General features: G+C 43.3%; 1 protein-coding gene across 1 annotated transcript; it reads left to right on the top strand.

Moving 5' to 3' along the window:
• Nucleotides 1-257: 257 nt before the first annotated feature.
• Nucleotides 258-9,056, top strand: LSM8 (LSM8 homolog, U6 small nuclear RNA associated). The gene is made up of 4 exons (XM_048931768.1): nt 258-442; nt 1,316-1,356; nt 2,477-2,604; nt 5,343-9,056. The coding sequence occupies exons 1-4, from the start codon at nt 412-414 to the stop codon at nt 5,431-5,433; spliced, it is 291 nt and encodes a 96-aa protein (XP_048787725.1). The 5' UTR covers nt 258-411; the 3' UTR covers nt 5,434-9,056.
• The last annotated feature ends 5,740 nt before the right edge of the window (nt 9,057-14,796 follow it).

The raw sequence follows: 14,796 nt of genomic DNA, 5'->3' as shown, positions 1-14,796 counted from the left end.
CCCCTGCGCCCCACGACGCCCCTCAGGCGCCACCGAATCTCGCCTTAACGCGCAGGCGCAGTAGCACTGCTCCGCCCCCACCCGCCTCTCTACGGAAGGAGCCACGTGCTGCCAAGGGGAGGGACAGCCAGACCCCCCTCAGCACGCTGCACTTGGTACAGCCCGCTCGCCCCTCTCTTCCGCGCGCCGTTTGAAACCCAGTCCCGCCGCGGCGCCGCGCGTGCGCAGTGGCCAGAGAAGGTCCTTCCCGCCCTCCTGCAAGGTCCGTGCGGCTGCGCGGCGGGCGAAACGTCATCGGCGCACGACGGAAGCGCTTCCGGAAGTAGTTCTGCGAGCGGTACCGGAAGTAGTTCTCCGAGCGGTGCCGGGAACGTTGCTGCCGGTGCGAGGTGAAGCGCGGGAGCCGCCGCCATGACGTCGGCCCTGGAAAACTACATCAACCGTATCCTTCTGCCGAGCGGGCGATCTGGGGGCGGCGGGGATGTGCCTTTCTTCTGCAGGGGGCGAGGCTGGGTGCGGGTTGGCGGTAACATGCTGCAGTGGCTTATCGCGCTGCTCGGGTCTGCCGTGATTCATGACAGACAGAATGGGGGGTCAGAGAGGGCCCCCAATGCTGCCCGCTTGTTTGTTACTTGTAACAAACTGTGGTGAGGGCTGTGGTGAGGAGCGGGATCCGCAATAGACCTGGCCCCTCACAGGGTGCATAGCGGGTGTTCAGCTGCCAGCTTCACGTCACTCCCTCAAAAGCCATGCACTGGTGTTCTTAGGATCTTTCTCTTGCAGGGTTTTTCTTGTTTCTTTGTTTTTCCTGTTACTTTCAGTTTTATTCACAAACAATAAAGTGTTAAGCCAGCATCACTGATAATAATGAATGGTAATAATAAGACTGGGAAAATCAGAGCTTCAGAAAGAGGGGTGTGCAGTGTCACAGTCAGGATCTGCGCTGCTGCACTGTTTTTAAGCTCCTAGCCTGAAATGGCTGTTCATCTCGTTAATAAAACTGTTTTCATTTCTGTTCTGAGCTAGTGCAGTTAGTAATGGGAAGGGAGTCGAACTCTAAACTGTAGTTTGCTTTTGTAGTGTTCATGTTTGTATGCAGCTGTGCATATCTGGGGGAAGTGAAACTTTAAAGCAGGTTGTCAAGACTTGTTGTCAAATGTTCATATTAAATGTAGGGGGGTGTTGTTTTTTGTTTTTGAAGGCCTCTGGTAGGCTTTTCTGACTTTTTTGATCTTATTACACATAGATGTTACAGAAAATGTTAATGATTCTATTTCATATATCTCTGAATGCTTCCTTAATGAACTCTTGTCAGGTACTGTTGCAGTGATAACTTCTGATGGAAGAATGATTGTGGTGAGACATTTATTTTCAGGGGGAAAGCAGGGCCTCAAGACACTTAGCATTTTCTTGGGAGAACAGACGATTTCATAACGAAAGCCTTCCTTCTCTTGCCCTTCCCCGGCTTTTATAGCTGAATGTAACATCACTTGGTGTGGGATACACCGTGTTCACTTTGGTGCAGTGCTGTGTTCCCTTCTGTGCCTTGCTGCCCCTGGCCTGCTGGCTTTCGGTGGCTTGTGTGCTGCCTTGGTGTGATGTTGGTGCTGCTCAGCTACAGCCAGAGCACTGAGGTGATATCAGCACTGTCACAGATCCAGGTGCAGTGCACAGCCCTGTGTGGACTGCTGTGAGGAAGGTTAAGTCCAGCCCAGCCACACTCAGTAAAATGACTTTAAATTTCATAATCTGTTAATTGATACAGATCAGTTTTTATAATTTTTCCAAACTCTTGTTAAAGCAACACAGAAATTCTCTCTTTTGTGTGTCTTTCATTTTTGTTGAGTAGTGTGGTGGAACCAAGATAACCTCCTTTAAAGAGGTGCTACTTAAAATTGCATGTTAAAAATTGTTTCAGTGCTGTTTAACATGTAAGAATCTAAGTTTTCTGTTCCTTGACTTTATTTTTAACACTGGATTTCTGGAGGGTTTGGGGTTGTGGATGCCCCATCCCTGGAGGCATTCAAGGCCAGGCTGGATGGGGCTCTGGGCAGCCTGGTCTGGTGGTTGGCGACCCTGCACATAGCAAGGGGGTTGAAACTGGATGATGATTGTGGTCCTTTTCAACCCAGGCCATTCTGTGATTCTATGAAATTTCCATACAAGGAAGACTACAAGCTGTAAAATCAGTTGTCTAGAGGACCTAAATAAAATTTTTATCTCTTATTCTAAATAATGTAGCTGTTAGTATGAACACTCAGGAGTAAATATAGATACTTGCTTAAGTAGATTACCATTTTCAAACTTCTCCAGCAGTTTGTGTTTAAGACTAACATTAAAAACTAAATAGAGCATCTGTTCTCTAGTGTCTTAATATTGCCACTTTGCTGTTTAAGATATCTGTGAGAGCAAAGATATAAATTTAAAAGGCAGTTGGAGAACTTTTATTTTTGTATGCTTATTTTTTTCCCCTCAGGGAACCCTCAAAGGTTTCGATCAGACCATTAACTTGATTTTGGACGAAAGCCATGAAAGAGTGTTCAGTTCTTCACAAGGAGTTGAGCAAGTAGTGCTGGGATTATACATTGTAAGAGGTGATAATGTGTAAGTAGAGCATTTTTTTTATTTTTGTTTAAACCAATAAAAAAGTTCAGTGTGTGCATATATATATATACATATATATACATATATCTATATATATTTACATGCTTATGCAGTCATGTGTCTTACATCTTTCCATCTGTGGATAGCCCTGATAGAGCCATCAAAGCTGAGGCATATGAAGCAGCAAATAGCTATGCTTCTGTTGCAAAAGTGATTGCATTGTAATGTTAAGATATTGTTGGTTAAGAATATCTGAGTTGTAAATTAACCAGGTCGCCAGTGATAGCAATGTGAGGAAAGGGTCAGTATGAAGCTCAGCATTTTTCTTTTTTAAGTCTAGGCATTGTGCAGATGTACTTTATTCCAATCTGTGTATGGCAGAGTCTATTAACAGAAAAAGAGAGAACAGTGAACATATGATAAGGCAGGTCTTGCACGCCACGAATTAGCAAAGTAGACAAAGTTAACTTTTAATAGGATTGATTTAGGGACGCTATGGGAGAATTAAGATGAGCTTTGAGGGAAAAGGGAATGCTTCATATTCTAAAAATGCTCAGAGTTTCAGGCTTGACAATGCAGCAACTGGTGGCTAAAGCTGATGTAGCAGCAGGCTTGACAATACAGCAACTGGTGGCTAAAGCTGATGTAGCAGCAGATGGAGGGGGGAAGTTGACATTTGATGTCAAATGCCACAATACAGTGAGCAGAAAAGCTCATTGAATGCAGAGAAATGCAGAGTTGATGTGTCAAAGAGATGAGGAGGCCACAAGAGCACTGGAAACAAGCTCCAGTATATGGGCCTGCAGCAGCATTCTAAAAACAGATTTATTTATTTATCTGTTTGTTTGTTTGTTTGTTTCTGGTCATGCCCAGCTTAGGTAAGAATTTTCATTTCTAATTCCAAGGAATATTCACAGGAAATGCTGGGACTGATACTTGTATCTAGATGTGTTTATCCAGTGTCATTGAGAAAACATTTTGGAAGGTCCTCATCACTTTTTACCCTTATTATAAAAAAAGCTCAGGGAGGGAAGGTTTAAGTTGGATGTCAGGGGGAAGTTCTTTACAGAGAGAGTGGAGAGGTGCTGGAACAGGCTGCCCAGAGAGGTTGTGGATGCCCTGTCCCTGGAGGTGTTCAAGGCCAGATTGGATGGGGCCCTGGGCAGCCTGGTCTAGTATTCAGTGTGGAGGTTGGTGGCCCTGCATGTGGCAGGGGGTTGGAACCAGGTGATCCATGGAGTCCCTTCCAACTCAAGCTGTTCAATGATTCTATGAAAAAACATTAAAAAAAAAAAAAAATGACAAACAAACCAAGGTAGCAAAGAGGCCAGATCTTTCTTCTTCCTACTTGATTTTTTGTTTCACCATATCAGGCTGCCACGCTATTCAAATATATTCAATGCTTTCTTTTGTAGGAAAAAAAAAAAAAAGTGTATTTTTTGTATGCTTAACATATTCAGAAATATATTCATTAGAAGGAATATTTCTGTATTCCTGCAAATATTAACACACTGATGTTTGCTGTCTGTATAACAGAGGAGAGTGGAAACTTTAGCTTCAAAAAAGGAGACTCTGAGAAGGTGGGGAAGCTACTGAAAAATAAACAGTCAAGGGATAAAATGTTTTCAGGCATTCCAGTGTGGTTAAAGGTAAATCATAGAAGCTTGCAGTGAGTATGCACCATCAGTCAGAAAAGCTCAGTGTATTTCAAAAGCAAGTGAAGGTTGTTAGAGGGAGGACTATTGAACTGGGAAAAATAGGAAATATGTTTATGGCAGGTAGTCACGTGTTTTTAAAAAAACAAACACAACTTCATTAGAGATTGTGAACAAAAACTATTTTAAAAACGAACATCTTAAATGCGTATCTGTTTTCTCTACTTTAGAAGCAAAAACTATGTAACAGGCATCAAAGGTGATAGATTTTATTTCTTTCTTTTACGTCTGTGAGAACGAGAGCTGATGAAAAATCTGTATTTGTTGACATGACATTTATGCTCTGATACAACGGCCAGTTTTTAATCCAAGGAAATGTTTTAAATTGAAAAGTTGTTTTGAAAAAAGCTGTTAACAGTGACATTGATCCAGGATCAGGTTTTCTTCATCCAAGAATTCTAAAGGGATTTAAGTATGAAATTGGCATTCATGCTGTTGATACTTGAACATTCAGCTGATGTAAGCAGTTTAAGTTTGTGTTGTCTGAGTTGTTGGCACAGTGAAGGTAAGTCAGTGGTGGAATGAAGAAAGCTGCTTGGCATTCTGATCTACTAGTCATCATGGGAATTCTGATACCTTTTGGAGATGTCTTACTCCTGAACTCAGTCTCATCCTGTCTCTGGCTAGTTCTTTGTAAACACTGATTCATCAGGAAGGAAAAAATACTAGGGATTATTAGAAAGAATAATAGAACAGCAGGCACCATTGTGCCATTGCATAAATACCTGGTATGCCGTGACCTTCAGAGGGCTGCAGTAGGAAAATGCACAATGAGCAGAAGTCAGAATAAGCAGAGGGATGAAATGTTATTCGTCACGGAAAATCTGAACAGACAAAGGCTTTTCAGTGTGCAAAAGGCACAGCTACAGAGGCAGCTGATTGCTGACATGATATAATGAGGTGGGAGATTACTATGAAAGTTTAGCATTTAAGTGCTAGAGCTCTACAATTAAATTTAAACAATAAAAACCAAGTCTTCCCTTTCCAGGATTTTAACAAACGATAACTTGTTTTTTATTACAGCGCTGTCATCGGTGAGATCGATGAAGAGACAGATTCAGCTCTTGACTTAGGGAATATTCGAGCAGAACCCTTAAATTCAGTTGTGCATTGAAAGGAAGAGAATGCACAGGGACTTTGTAAATCTTTGGTTGTACAGACCTATTTAACAGTGTTCAACAGTTTTTACAAATTGTGCGTAACTTGTTTAATCACCAGGTTTTTTTTATTATGAATATGTTGTAGTTTCACATGTAAATTAAAGTTTCTACATTTTACTAAGTATGTTTTTGTTGAATTTACTTTGGAGATTTCATGCTGTGTAACTTCACTACAAAATGTATATTGGGAAACTGAAGCAGTATCGGGAAAGGAGGCTCTGGTATAGAGATCAAAGAAGGTAATGCATCTCTGCTCACAGGCTGATGTAAAAGTAGGTGCTAGAGCATTCCTGGGGAAGGCGAGAAAGGTGATTTCAGCCTCCTTTTCAGAAAAGACCTCTGACAAAAACTGGCAGCACAAAGCCCAAATAGGCTGATAGGCTGTGTGTTGTTGAACTGAATTTTCTTCAGTGAGGCAGGCAAAGGATGGCCTGCTCACAGGTCTGGTTAGGATTGTAGACAGCAACTCAGTGCTGCCAGGAGGGAGCCTACTGAGAAGCAAAGTTTGGTTACCTGCACACGCAGACAGCAGCAATGTTAAGATTATTTTTTACTTTTGGCTTGCATTCAAATTTTGTTTCTGTTTCAACACCAGATTTTATTTCCGTTCGATGCTCTTGGTTTTGGTCTGGATTTGACCAAAGTGTGTGCTGGGTACACTGGTGAAGAAATCAAAGACAGGAGAACTGATCAGAATGGGTTACTTTAAATCAAACCTAAGGCCCGCTACCCTTCAAAAAGTACAAAGATGAAATTGCAGCCTAATAAAATTAGGCTCTACAATGGATTGCTAGGTCCTTGCAAGGGCGTGGTGCAAAAGAAGCACTCAAAAAAACTGTATTAGATGCAGGAAGCTGAATTGTAACCAGTCTGATACAGCATTTGTATTCAATCAAACCTGTGCTTCAAGTAAGCTATGCATGGGTCACCAGTGAAAGTTAATGATTTCTTGAAAAATTGTGATGAAGTGGATCAGTAGCAGAAGTAAATGGGATTGAAAGCAAAGAATGGATATCGAAATATGGCCTTACAGTTCTTAAAAATGCTAGAGAATTAGTCCCCAAAGGATGAGGAGGCTGAAATTTCAAGGGTGATGTTTATGTGTATGTCAACTAGATAAAATTACATGAAAACCACATAGCTAGCCAAGAAAGAAAAGACAAGAAAAAAATAAATAGAGCTTAATTTTGAGAGGAAAAGTTATGTTCTCAGATATTGGAAGAGGTCTGGAAGAGGAAAGAGAGAACCACAAACTGTTACTGTGTTGGACAGCTATGCCAGCTGCTTTGTGCCATTTGGCTGCTGCTGAGGTTCCTGTGGTTTTCCACTCTGTACAGATGTAGAAAAGAAAATGTTTCCTAGAAGATAAATGGTATTTTCTTTAAAAAAAAAACCAAAACTCTCCCTGGGGGGAAAAGCACTCAACAAAGAAGAACGATCCCCTTCTCAGGCTTGAAGGTGCTCTCAGTGAGTACTGACTACTGGTCTTAGGACTGTCAGGTGGTTCCTCAGAGTACATGGAGAGTCCTACTGAAGTACAAAAAAAGGTGTCAGTTCACAGTGTTGGAAACTGGCTTTTCGTGACGAGTCAAAATCAAGAGTCTGATAAATAACAAGTAACTGAGTAAAATTCAACATGTCCTTGCAAATGAACAAACTCCTTTTACAGAGGTGAGCAGGACAGAGAAAGATGATGCTGAGGACAAAAGGAAGTAGTGCTGAATTGGAGGTAATTGTCACAATCCATGACATTTCCTGCATTGCCTGATGTTGGTCACTTCCTCCTTTTGTTCATTTAAAAGATGTCTTGGTGTTAAAGAACAAGTCTCCAGTGAAATGACTGAGCTGGTTTATAAAAAGATGTGTTGAAATTCATTCAGTGTGCTTGAAGCAAAACAGTAACCATCTTAGTGGTCAAAGAGCAAGTTCCCTAATTGCAATCTGTGTGCAGAGCCTCTGTGTCCACATATATGCAAAGTTCTTCAGACATTACATGGTGTATGGCTTGAAAAAACGTGGATTCTGTTTTGATGACTTAGGCTGATAAGGGAGGCTTTCTGTCCAGCTCATCTTTTGCTATCAACTATGGCCTATGTGTATCAAACATGCTGAGTTAGATCTGGAGATAAAACAGGTTGTATGATATATCTACTACAATTCCAGCAGTATACTACCTTCCCAACAAACATACCAGTTCTGTATGTGTGAATAGGTGCTTTTCCACCTATTAGCTTCTGATGGGTGAAGCTGTGCTCCACTGGGAATTTTACTCTGCAGGTTCATATGGAAATGATCCTAAATACCAGGTTGGTGTTCTCAGTGCCTTGGTGAGAGATGATTTAGTTGATTCCATGGCTGACAGCTCGTGGCTTGGTATTTTTATGTTCCTTTAGGAATTCATGAAGGCGCTTCTCAACACAGTAAAAGCCTCAGAAGAGATTGAGAAACTCCAAATAACGCCGGTGAAAAAACACAATTTGTGCTTGCAAGATTTATTTGGTCTGTAGCATTTCTGAACACATCTTCCTCTTTTGCATCTTTCAGGCTGTGGGTTTGAGGAGCCACAGTGCCAAAGGAAGCGGAAGCCAAGGAGCCAGATGCAGTAGCTCTGCCTCCATGTCTAGCAGCAGTGTATGCAACTTGGCTCATCTTTAGTAATTGTATTTTCATTGCTGCTTTCCAGCTGTGTGTGCTGCTTAGTGATTAGAACCATGAAAAAAAAAAAATCCATGAGTTTTCTTTGAGTGGAAGAGGGTTCCTCAGTCTCTGTTGCTGTCGTATCAATGAGCCTCAGCTGTCCCTTGCTTAAAGAAGGCATATTTTGTGTGCCAGGTATTCACAGGCAAAAAATCCACCAAAGCCGTATGTGTCAGCAAGTGGTGTCTGTACAGACAAAGCTTTGAGCTGAGGTAGGGGAAACTTATATCAGGTTTAGTTTAACTACATGTGACAGAAGGCAATAATGAGTCAGGTGTTTGCCTTGACAATCCCACACCTGTAATACTCTCTGAAGGATTTTTTTTTACAGTAATTTTTACAGTAATTGCATAAATGGTGACATTTCTTCCAGTAGTAGCATCTTCCCTGAAGAAAATAAGAGCTCCGCTGACAGAGGTAGAAATCAAAGGTGAAAACAATAGCATTCAGACTTCTGCCAAGAGCTGCTTGCCTGCACTGCGATGCTGACCTTATCCAGGCAGTAATATCTTCCTTCCTGGACCTCGCAGCACGTTCCAGGAACTCAGGGACTTGTGCTGAACAACGTGTTGCTGCTGTTAGTCTGATATCAGTAACACTGCCCCTGAGCAGATGCCAAGAAACGTCACTCCATGCTGAACTCCTTGCCCACCACTTGCACTTTTACATAAACGGTGTTGGTTACTTGTGGGGACACAAGGGCAGGAGGAGGGCAGTCCCTGTACAATTTTTGTTCTCTGGAACATCATTTGTGGTTGTTCCCCCCACTTCCTCATTATCATTGTTTTGTTTTCTACTCTAGATTTATATTTTCTTGACATCAGTGTACATGTTGCCAATAGCAATGATTACAGTGTATTACGTGGAAACTGGAATGGAAATTGTACAGGTGGTAAAATCAGAGAAACAGAAGTCCATCAAAAAGAAGGAAGAAGTGGGACAGCAACCTGTTGGAGGTGGACAGGATTCAGCTGTACAGCACTGATCAGAGCTAAGTTCTCGTGAACAGACACAATGTGCACATTATGTTGTGAGAAGCACTGGAAAACTGCAAGAAAACATTCTCAGAATTATTTTAGGGCATTAGAATGTTGTAAAATTCCTAAAGTGTGGTTCTTGCTTGGGATTGTTGTGCTTAAATGAGAATTCTCACCTGCAACATGAAAAAAAAAAAGCAACATGAGTGCAAAAGACCATATGTATATGTAAAAGGGGGGGAAAAAAAAGCTATTATTTCATGCTGAGCTTCCATTTCCATTTTCATTTTTGGTAATTAAGAACTCTTCTTACCAAGTGCAGCCCAAGTGCCATTTTATCTAACGCCACTGCATTGACACTTACTCATGGAAGCTTTGTTCTGCAGCAAGACGCAGTGCAATGCTGAGCAGAAGCCAAGGAGGAAGCGATTATGGCTGAGGAGTTGATGCTGATTGAAAACGTGTGATGCTACAGAGGAAATATCACACAATAGAACCTCAGTTCGTTTGGAACTCGATTTCAAAAACAGGGCACATGAAGATGTAAACAGTCAATAGCAGCGGGTCCCACCTTTCTGCTAACAATCAGCTCATTAGTGGTAGAAGCACACAGAATGATTTCCATGATTAAACCACAAGTGCAAAGTGTGCGCTCACCCAATACACGGAAACTGCCTTCTTGCTTTTCACCATGTTTCTCCTACAGCTTGTCCCACCTCATCCTGGATGCACGTCAGCCACAAATACAGTTTAAGTCAGGAGCTGGAAACGCTTGAGACCTTTGAAAAGGCAGCTTTATGATTCTTTAAATTAAAATCGTTAGGAGCAGAGTGGAATCAGTCTTTGATGTGAAATGCAATCATTAAAACAGTTGATGGAGTTCAGAACTGTTATAATTTGTGTTGATATGTGGGTACAGGGGACAGCCTCCTGTTCTATCCAGAGACTGGTTTAACACCATTGGTCAAGTCATTTGAGTTTTATGCTCTAACTTCTGACATCACTGTTTTTGATTAGTTCAGAGGGGGCAAAAAGCAGTAAGCAAGGCAGCTTTCACTCTGGGGGCTGCACCATTTTATTTGTGGATAAGACATGTGTGATTCTCTACAACCACATCACATAATGCCTGTAGTTTTGGGCTTGGTTCTATTTGTCCTTTTTCTGACCATCAGTAGAAGAGCAAAGCTGCCAGCAGAACTGCCTTCAGCTGAAAGGGAATTGCCAGACCACCCTGCTGCTAATGTTTGGCTCCAATGCACAGATATGCCCACAGCACTGTAGAGCATCATTCATGGCTGGCACATCGTCATCTCAGGCCTCTGAGCACCTGAACACCATTTATAAAAGTACCAAAATTACTGTTGCGTTCTGCTATGGGCTGCTGAGCTTTAGTAAACTGAGGAAGCCAGTTCTAAGATGACTCTTCTGCAGCACTAAGAAAGACTTCTTCAGTGAAGACAGTCTGGACATAAAGAAGTACAGAAAAGGTGCAAGAGCCAATCACAGAATTGCAGGGTTTGGAAGGGATCTCAAGAGATCATCAAATCCAACCCCCTTGCTAAAGCAGGTACCTTATAATAGGTTGCACAAGTAGGCATGCAGATGGATCTGGAATATCTCTGTAGGTGACTCCAAAACCTGTTCCAGGGCCACATTACCCTTACCACAAAGAAGTTCTTTCATATATTTTTATGGAACTTTCTATGACCAAGTTTTAGGCTACTCCTTGTCCTATCACTACACGCCACAAAGAAGAGCCTGGCATCATCCACTTACGTCCCATCTCCCTTTAGATGTATATAAACATATATCAGATTCCTCCCGAGTCTTCTTTTCCTCAGGCTGAACAGATGTGAGTTACTCAGCCTTTCCTCACATGGGAGATGTTCCAGACCTTTTATAATCTTTGTAGCCCTTTGCTGGACTCCTTCTAGGAGATGCCTGTCTTTTTTTGAACTGGAGAGCCCAGAACTGGACAGGGTATTCTAAATGTGGCCACAGCAGGGCAGAGTAGAGGGGGCAGATCACCTCCCTCATCCTGCTGGTCACGCTCTGTTTAATTCACCCTAGGATACACTTGGCCTTCTTGGCCACAAGGGTACACTCTCGGCTTGTAGCCAAACTGTTGTCCACTAGAACACTCAGGTCCTTCTCCGTAGAGCTACTCTTCAGCAGGTCATCCCTAATCTGTAGTGATGCATGCGGTTATTCCACTCCAGATGCAAGCTCTACATTTGGAATGAAATAAGGCATTCAGTATCTCCACCTTCTCAGAGTCCTGTTACCAGGGCACCTATCTCATTATTAGGGGACTCATATTTTCCCTAGTCTTCCTTTCACTGCTGACATGCTTAAAAAAAGCCTTTCTTGTTATCGTCTACCTCCTTTGCAAGTTTTAATTCCAAGAAGGGCCTTAGTATTCCTTGTTGCATTGTTACAGACCTTGACAGCATTCCCATATTTTTCCCAAGTGGACAAGCCATTTCCTCACAATTTGTGGACCTCCTCCTTTCCTTTTAGTTTATCTATGAGTTCCTTGCTCATCCATGCCACTTTTCCCTGATTTCTTACTCTTAAGGTTGCACTGATCTGGAGCTTGGGAGAAGTGGTGTTTTAAATATTAACCAGCTCTCATGGGTCCCCTTACCTTCTAATGTTCTAGCCCATGGGACACCTCCAAGTAGGTCTTTGAAGATCAAAATTAGCTCCTGTGAAGTAGGGTAGCAATCCTGCTTGTTGTTGATCTTACTGCTTTGCTTCTCCCAGACGAGATTTGGAACTCCACCATCTCATGATAGCTACATCTCAAGCTGCCTCCAGCCTTCACATCCCTGACCAGCTCATTCTTATTAGTAAGAACAAGATCAAGTAGCACACCTCTCCTCATTGACTCCTCCACCATCTGCATCAAAAAGCTCCCTTCAACACACTGCAGGAACCTACTAGGCCATGCGTATCTGGCTGTGTTGCTTACCCAACAGATATCAGGATGATTAAAATCCCCCATAAGAACCAGTACTGGAGATTACAACACTACTTCCAGCAGTTCATAAAAGGCCTCATCAACTTCTTCCTCCTGATCAGGTGGCCTGTAGTTCATACCCACAGTAGCATCACCTGTGTTAGTTACCCTTTAATTCTTACCCACAAGTAACACATGAAAAAGCTCTCCACTTTTTCATCATTCACCCCCAGATAGAGCTCAATACATTCTAGTTGCCCTCTCACATAAAGAGCAACTACGCCACCTTGCCTTGCCACCCTGTCTTTCCCAAACAGCACATGACCATCCATGACAGCATTCCAGTCACGTGAGCTGTCCCCCCAGAGTCTCTGTGAACACGATGAGATCATTGCTCTGTGACCACGCAGAGATCTCTAGTTCTTCCTCTTATTTCCCATGCCATGTGCATTGGTATACAGGCACTTTAGGGAAGCAGAGGGTGCCAGGCTATTAGCAATGTTATCTTCTCTGAGGAGTATTCGGAAGATCCTATGGGAAAATTGAGAGGTTTTTCCCTGCAATTTCCTTAAATGACAGCATTCCCTGGTCCTTCTCTATCACAAGGCACTCTATCCCCTTCCTGCACTGAATCTTGTTTAAAGCTCTGGTAATCAATCCAGCCAGCTTGCTCTCCTGCACACTTTTGCCCCATCTACTCTGTCACATTCTGTCTGACGTCCACATACCCCCCTGTCTGTCAAAGGCCTGCCCAAGACCATAGTACCCCAAACCTTGATCCTGACACCATCACCTCAGCCAGTAATTTACCATTCCCCCCCTTCTTTTCCCAGCCCCCAGTCAGGAGGACAGAGAACACTACTTGTGCTCCTAATCCTTTTGATGTCTTTCCAAGGGATGCAAGGTCCCTTTTAATGTTCTGCAATCTCCTTGTTGCAGCCTCCTGTGACCCTACTTGAATGACATTCAGGTAGTAGTCTTCTGTTTTATCAGATGCAGTAGTGCCTTCTCTCACACGTGCCCCCAGAAAACAACAAACTGCTCTGGAGAGGTTATTTGGGTGGCAAAAGGGGGCCTCAGTGCCTCCCAGCAAGCAGTTCCCAATTACCAACTCTTTGCCCTTTTTTGGTGGCACTAGTTTTAATATGGCTCTTCGGTTAGCCCTGTTCCACATGCTTGCTGTATGCACTGGAAGCAGGGATGCTGGGAAGAGGACGGGGATGCTGCCTAGATATACATGGGATCAGGAAGGCCAAGGCACAGATGGAACTGAACTTGGTGAGGGATGTGAAAAACAACCAGAAAGGAGTCTACAGGTGCACTTGTCAGAAGTGACAGAGCAGGGAGCGTGTACTCCTTCTGATAAACGAGGAGGGAGAACTGGCTTTAACAAACAAGGAGAAGCGTGAGATGCACTGAGTGCTTTGCTGTCAGTCAGGTTTCCCATGTTTCTGAACCTCCAGGTGGGGTTTGGGGGAGCAAAATCTGTCCTCCTTGTCAACGATTTATGAGAAACGACACTACTGTAAGACAAAAGCAAGCCCAAAGCTGCCTCCTGAGACAGAACATGTACAAGTCTATAGGGCTGGACAACATGACATCCCAGGGTTCTGAAGGAACTGTCTGATGGGTCTGCCAAGCTACTCTCCATCACATTTGAAAAGTCCCTGGTGATTGGAGAAAGGGAATCACAGAATCACAGAAACATTACTCTCATTTTTAAGAATGGGCAAAAGGTGGAAAGAACGTAGTTTAGGGTCCTGGTGGACGTGAACCAGCAATGTGTGCTTGCAGAACAGAAGGCCGGCTGTATTCCAGGCTGCAGCAGGAGGGGAGGCCAGCAGGGTGACGGATTGTTCTGCTCTACTCTGACCTCCTGTGGCCACATCTGGAGTAGCTTTCATGGTGCAGTAGCTGGAATTGCTGAAAGCTGACAGAGGAAGGATCCCAAGGGTTTTGGCCGCTGATGAATCTCATGGCTTCCCCTTTCAACGGGGCCTGAGTGTCCTCCAAGTACAGTGGACCCTGTTGCAGGTATTCTTCCACCTAGCTCCTGTCTTGTACCAGCTGAAGAGAGCACAAAGGGCCACCAGAGGTCGTCTCATAAAGGGATGGCCAACCTTTTGCAGAAAAGGCCCTAAAGATCCCCCAAGCACGGCCAGGCTTACAGACTCTTGGTTTCCTATTAATGCAGCACCACTGAAAACCAGAAAGTGGTTCAGCACACCCATTAAAATCACACCTCTCCATACTTGTTTCAAGCACACACGCCTTAATTTCTGTGATGACAAAGCTTATAACATCAAAGCTATGAGATGGTACTAGTGGCTGGTTGCCCCACTGTAGCTGCTCCCAACACCTGTTATGCTAGGTGCCAACACTGAGTTTCTGTGCTGCTTCTCCTCTAGACAAGAACCTTCCCCTCTCAACTGACAACCAACAGCACAGAAGCTTATTAGGGAAAAACACCAGAAAGCTTAAAACAGGTCCTATCTGAGTTTGCTAAATTAACCACGCAAAGTGAAGGCCATGACCTTATGCACCTGCTTTCTCTGCGGAGAGATGCTAAAATGTACCAAAATGTGAGCTCCTCTTTGATCACCATGGTGCAGGCCAGAGAAAATTCTTAACACCTTTGCCATCGGCAGGCTACAAATTGTTCAGCTCCTCATAGATCCAAA

This window comes from Lagopus muta, chromosome 1 (genome assembly GCF_023343835.1).
Source record: "Lagopus muta isolate bLagMut1 chromosome 1, bLagMut1 primary, whole genome shotgun sequence".
Classification (NCBI taxonomy): domain Eukaryota; kingdom Metazoa; phylum Chordata; class Aves; order Galliformes; family Phasianidae; genus Lagopus; species Lagopus muta.
The sequence above is the reverse complement of the archived record's forward strand: the minus strand, read 5'-3'. Positions and strand labels throughout refer to the sequence as shown.

Bases quoted from the DNA above. Each gene is read 5' to 3' on its own strand.
- LSM8 (XM_048931768.1), top strand. From the start codon at position 412: ATGACGTCGGCCCTGGAAAACTACATCAACC. The intron at 443-1,315 runs GTATCCTTCTGC...AACTCTTGTCAG, and splicing joins CCTGGAAAACTACATCAACC to GTACTGTTGCAGTGATAACT. The intron at 2,605-5,342 runs GTAAGTAGAGCA...TTTTTATTACAG, and splicing joins ATTGTAAGAGGTGATAATGT to CGCTGTCATCGGTGAGATCG.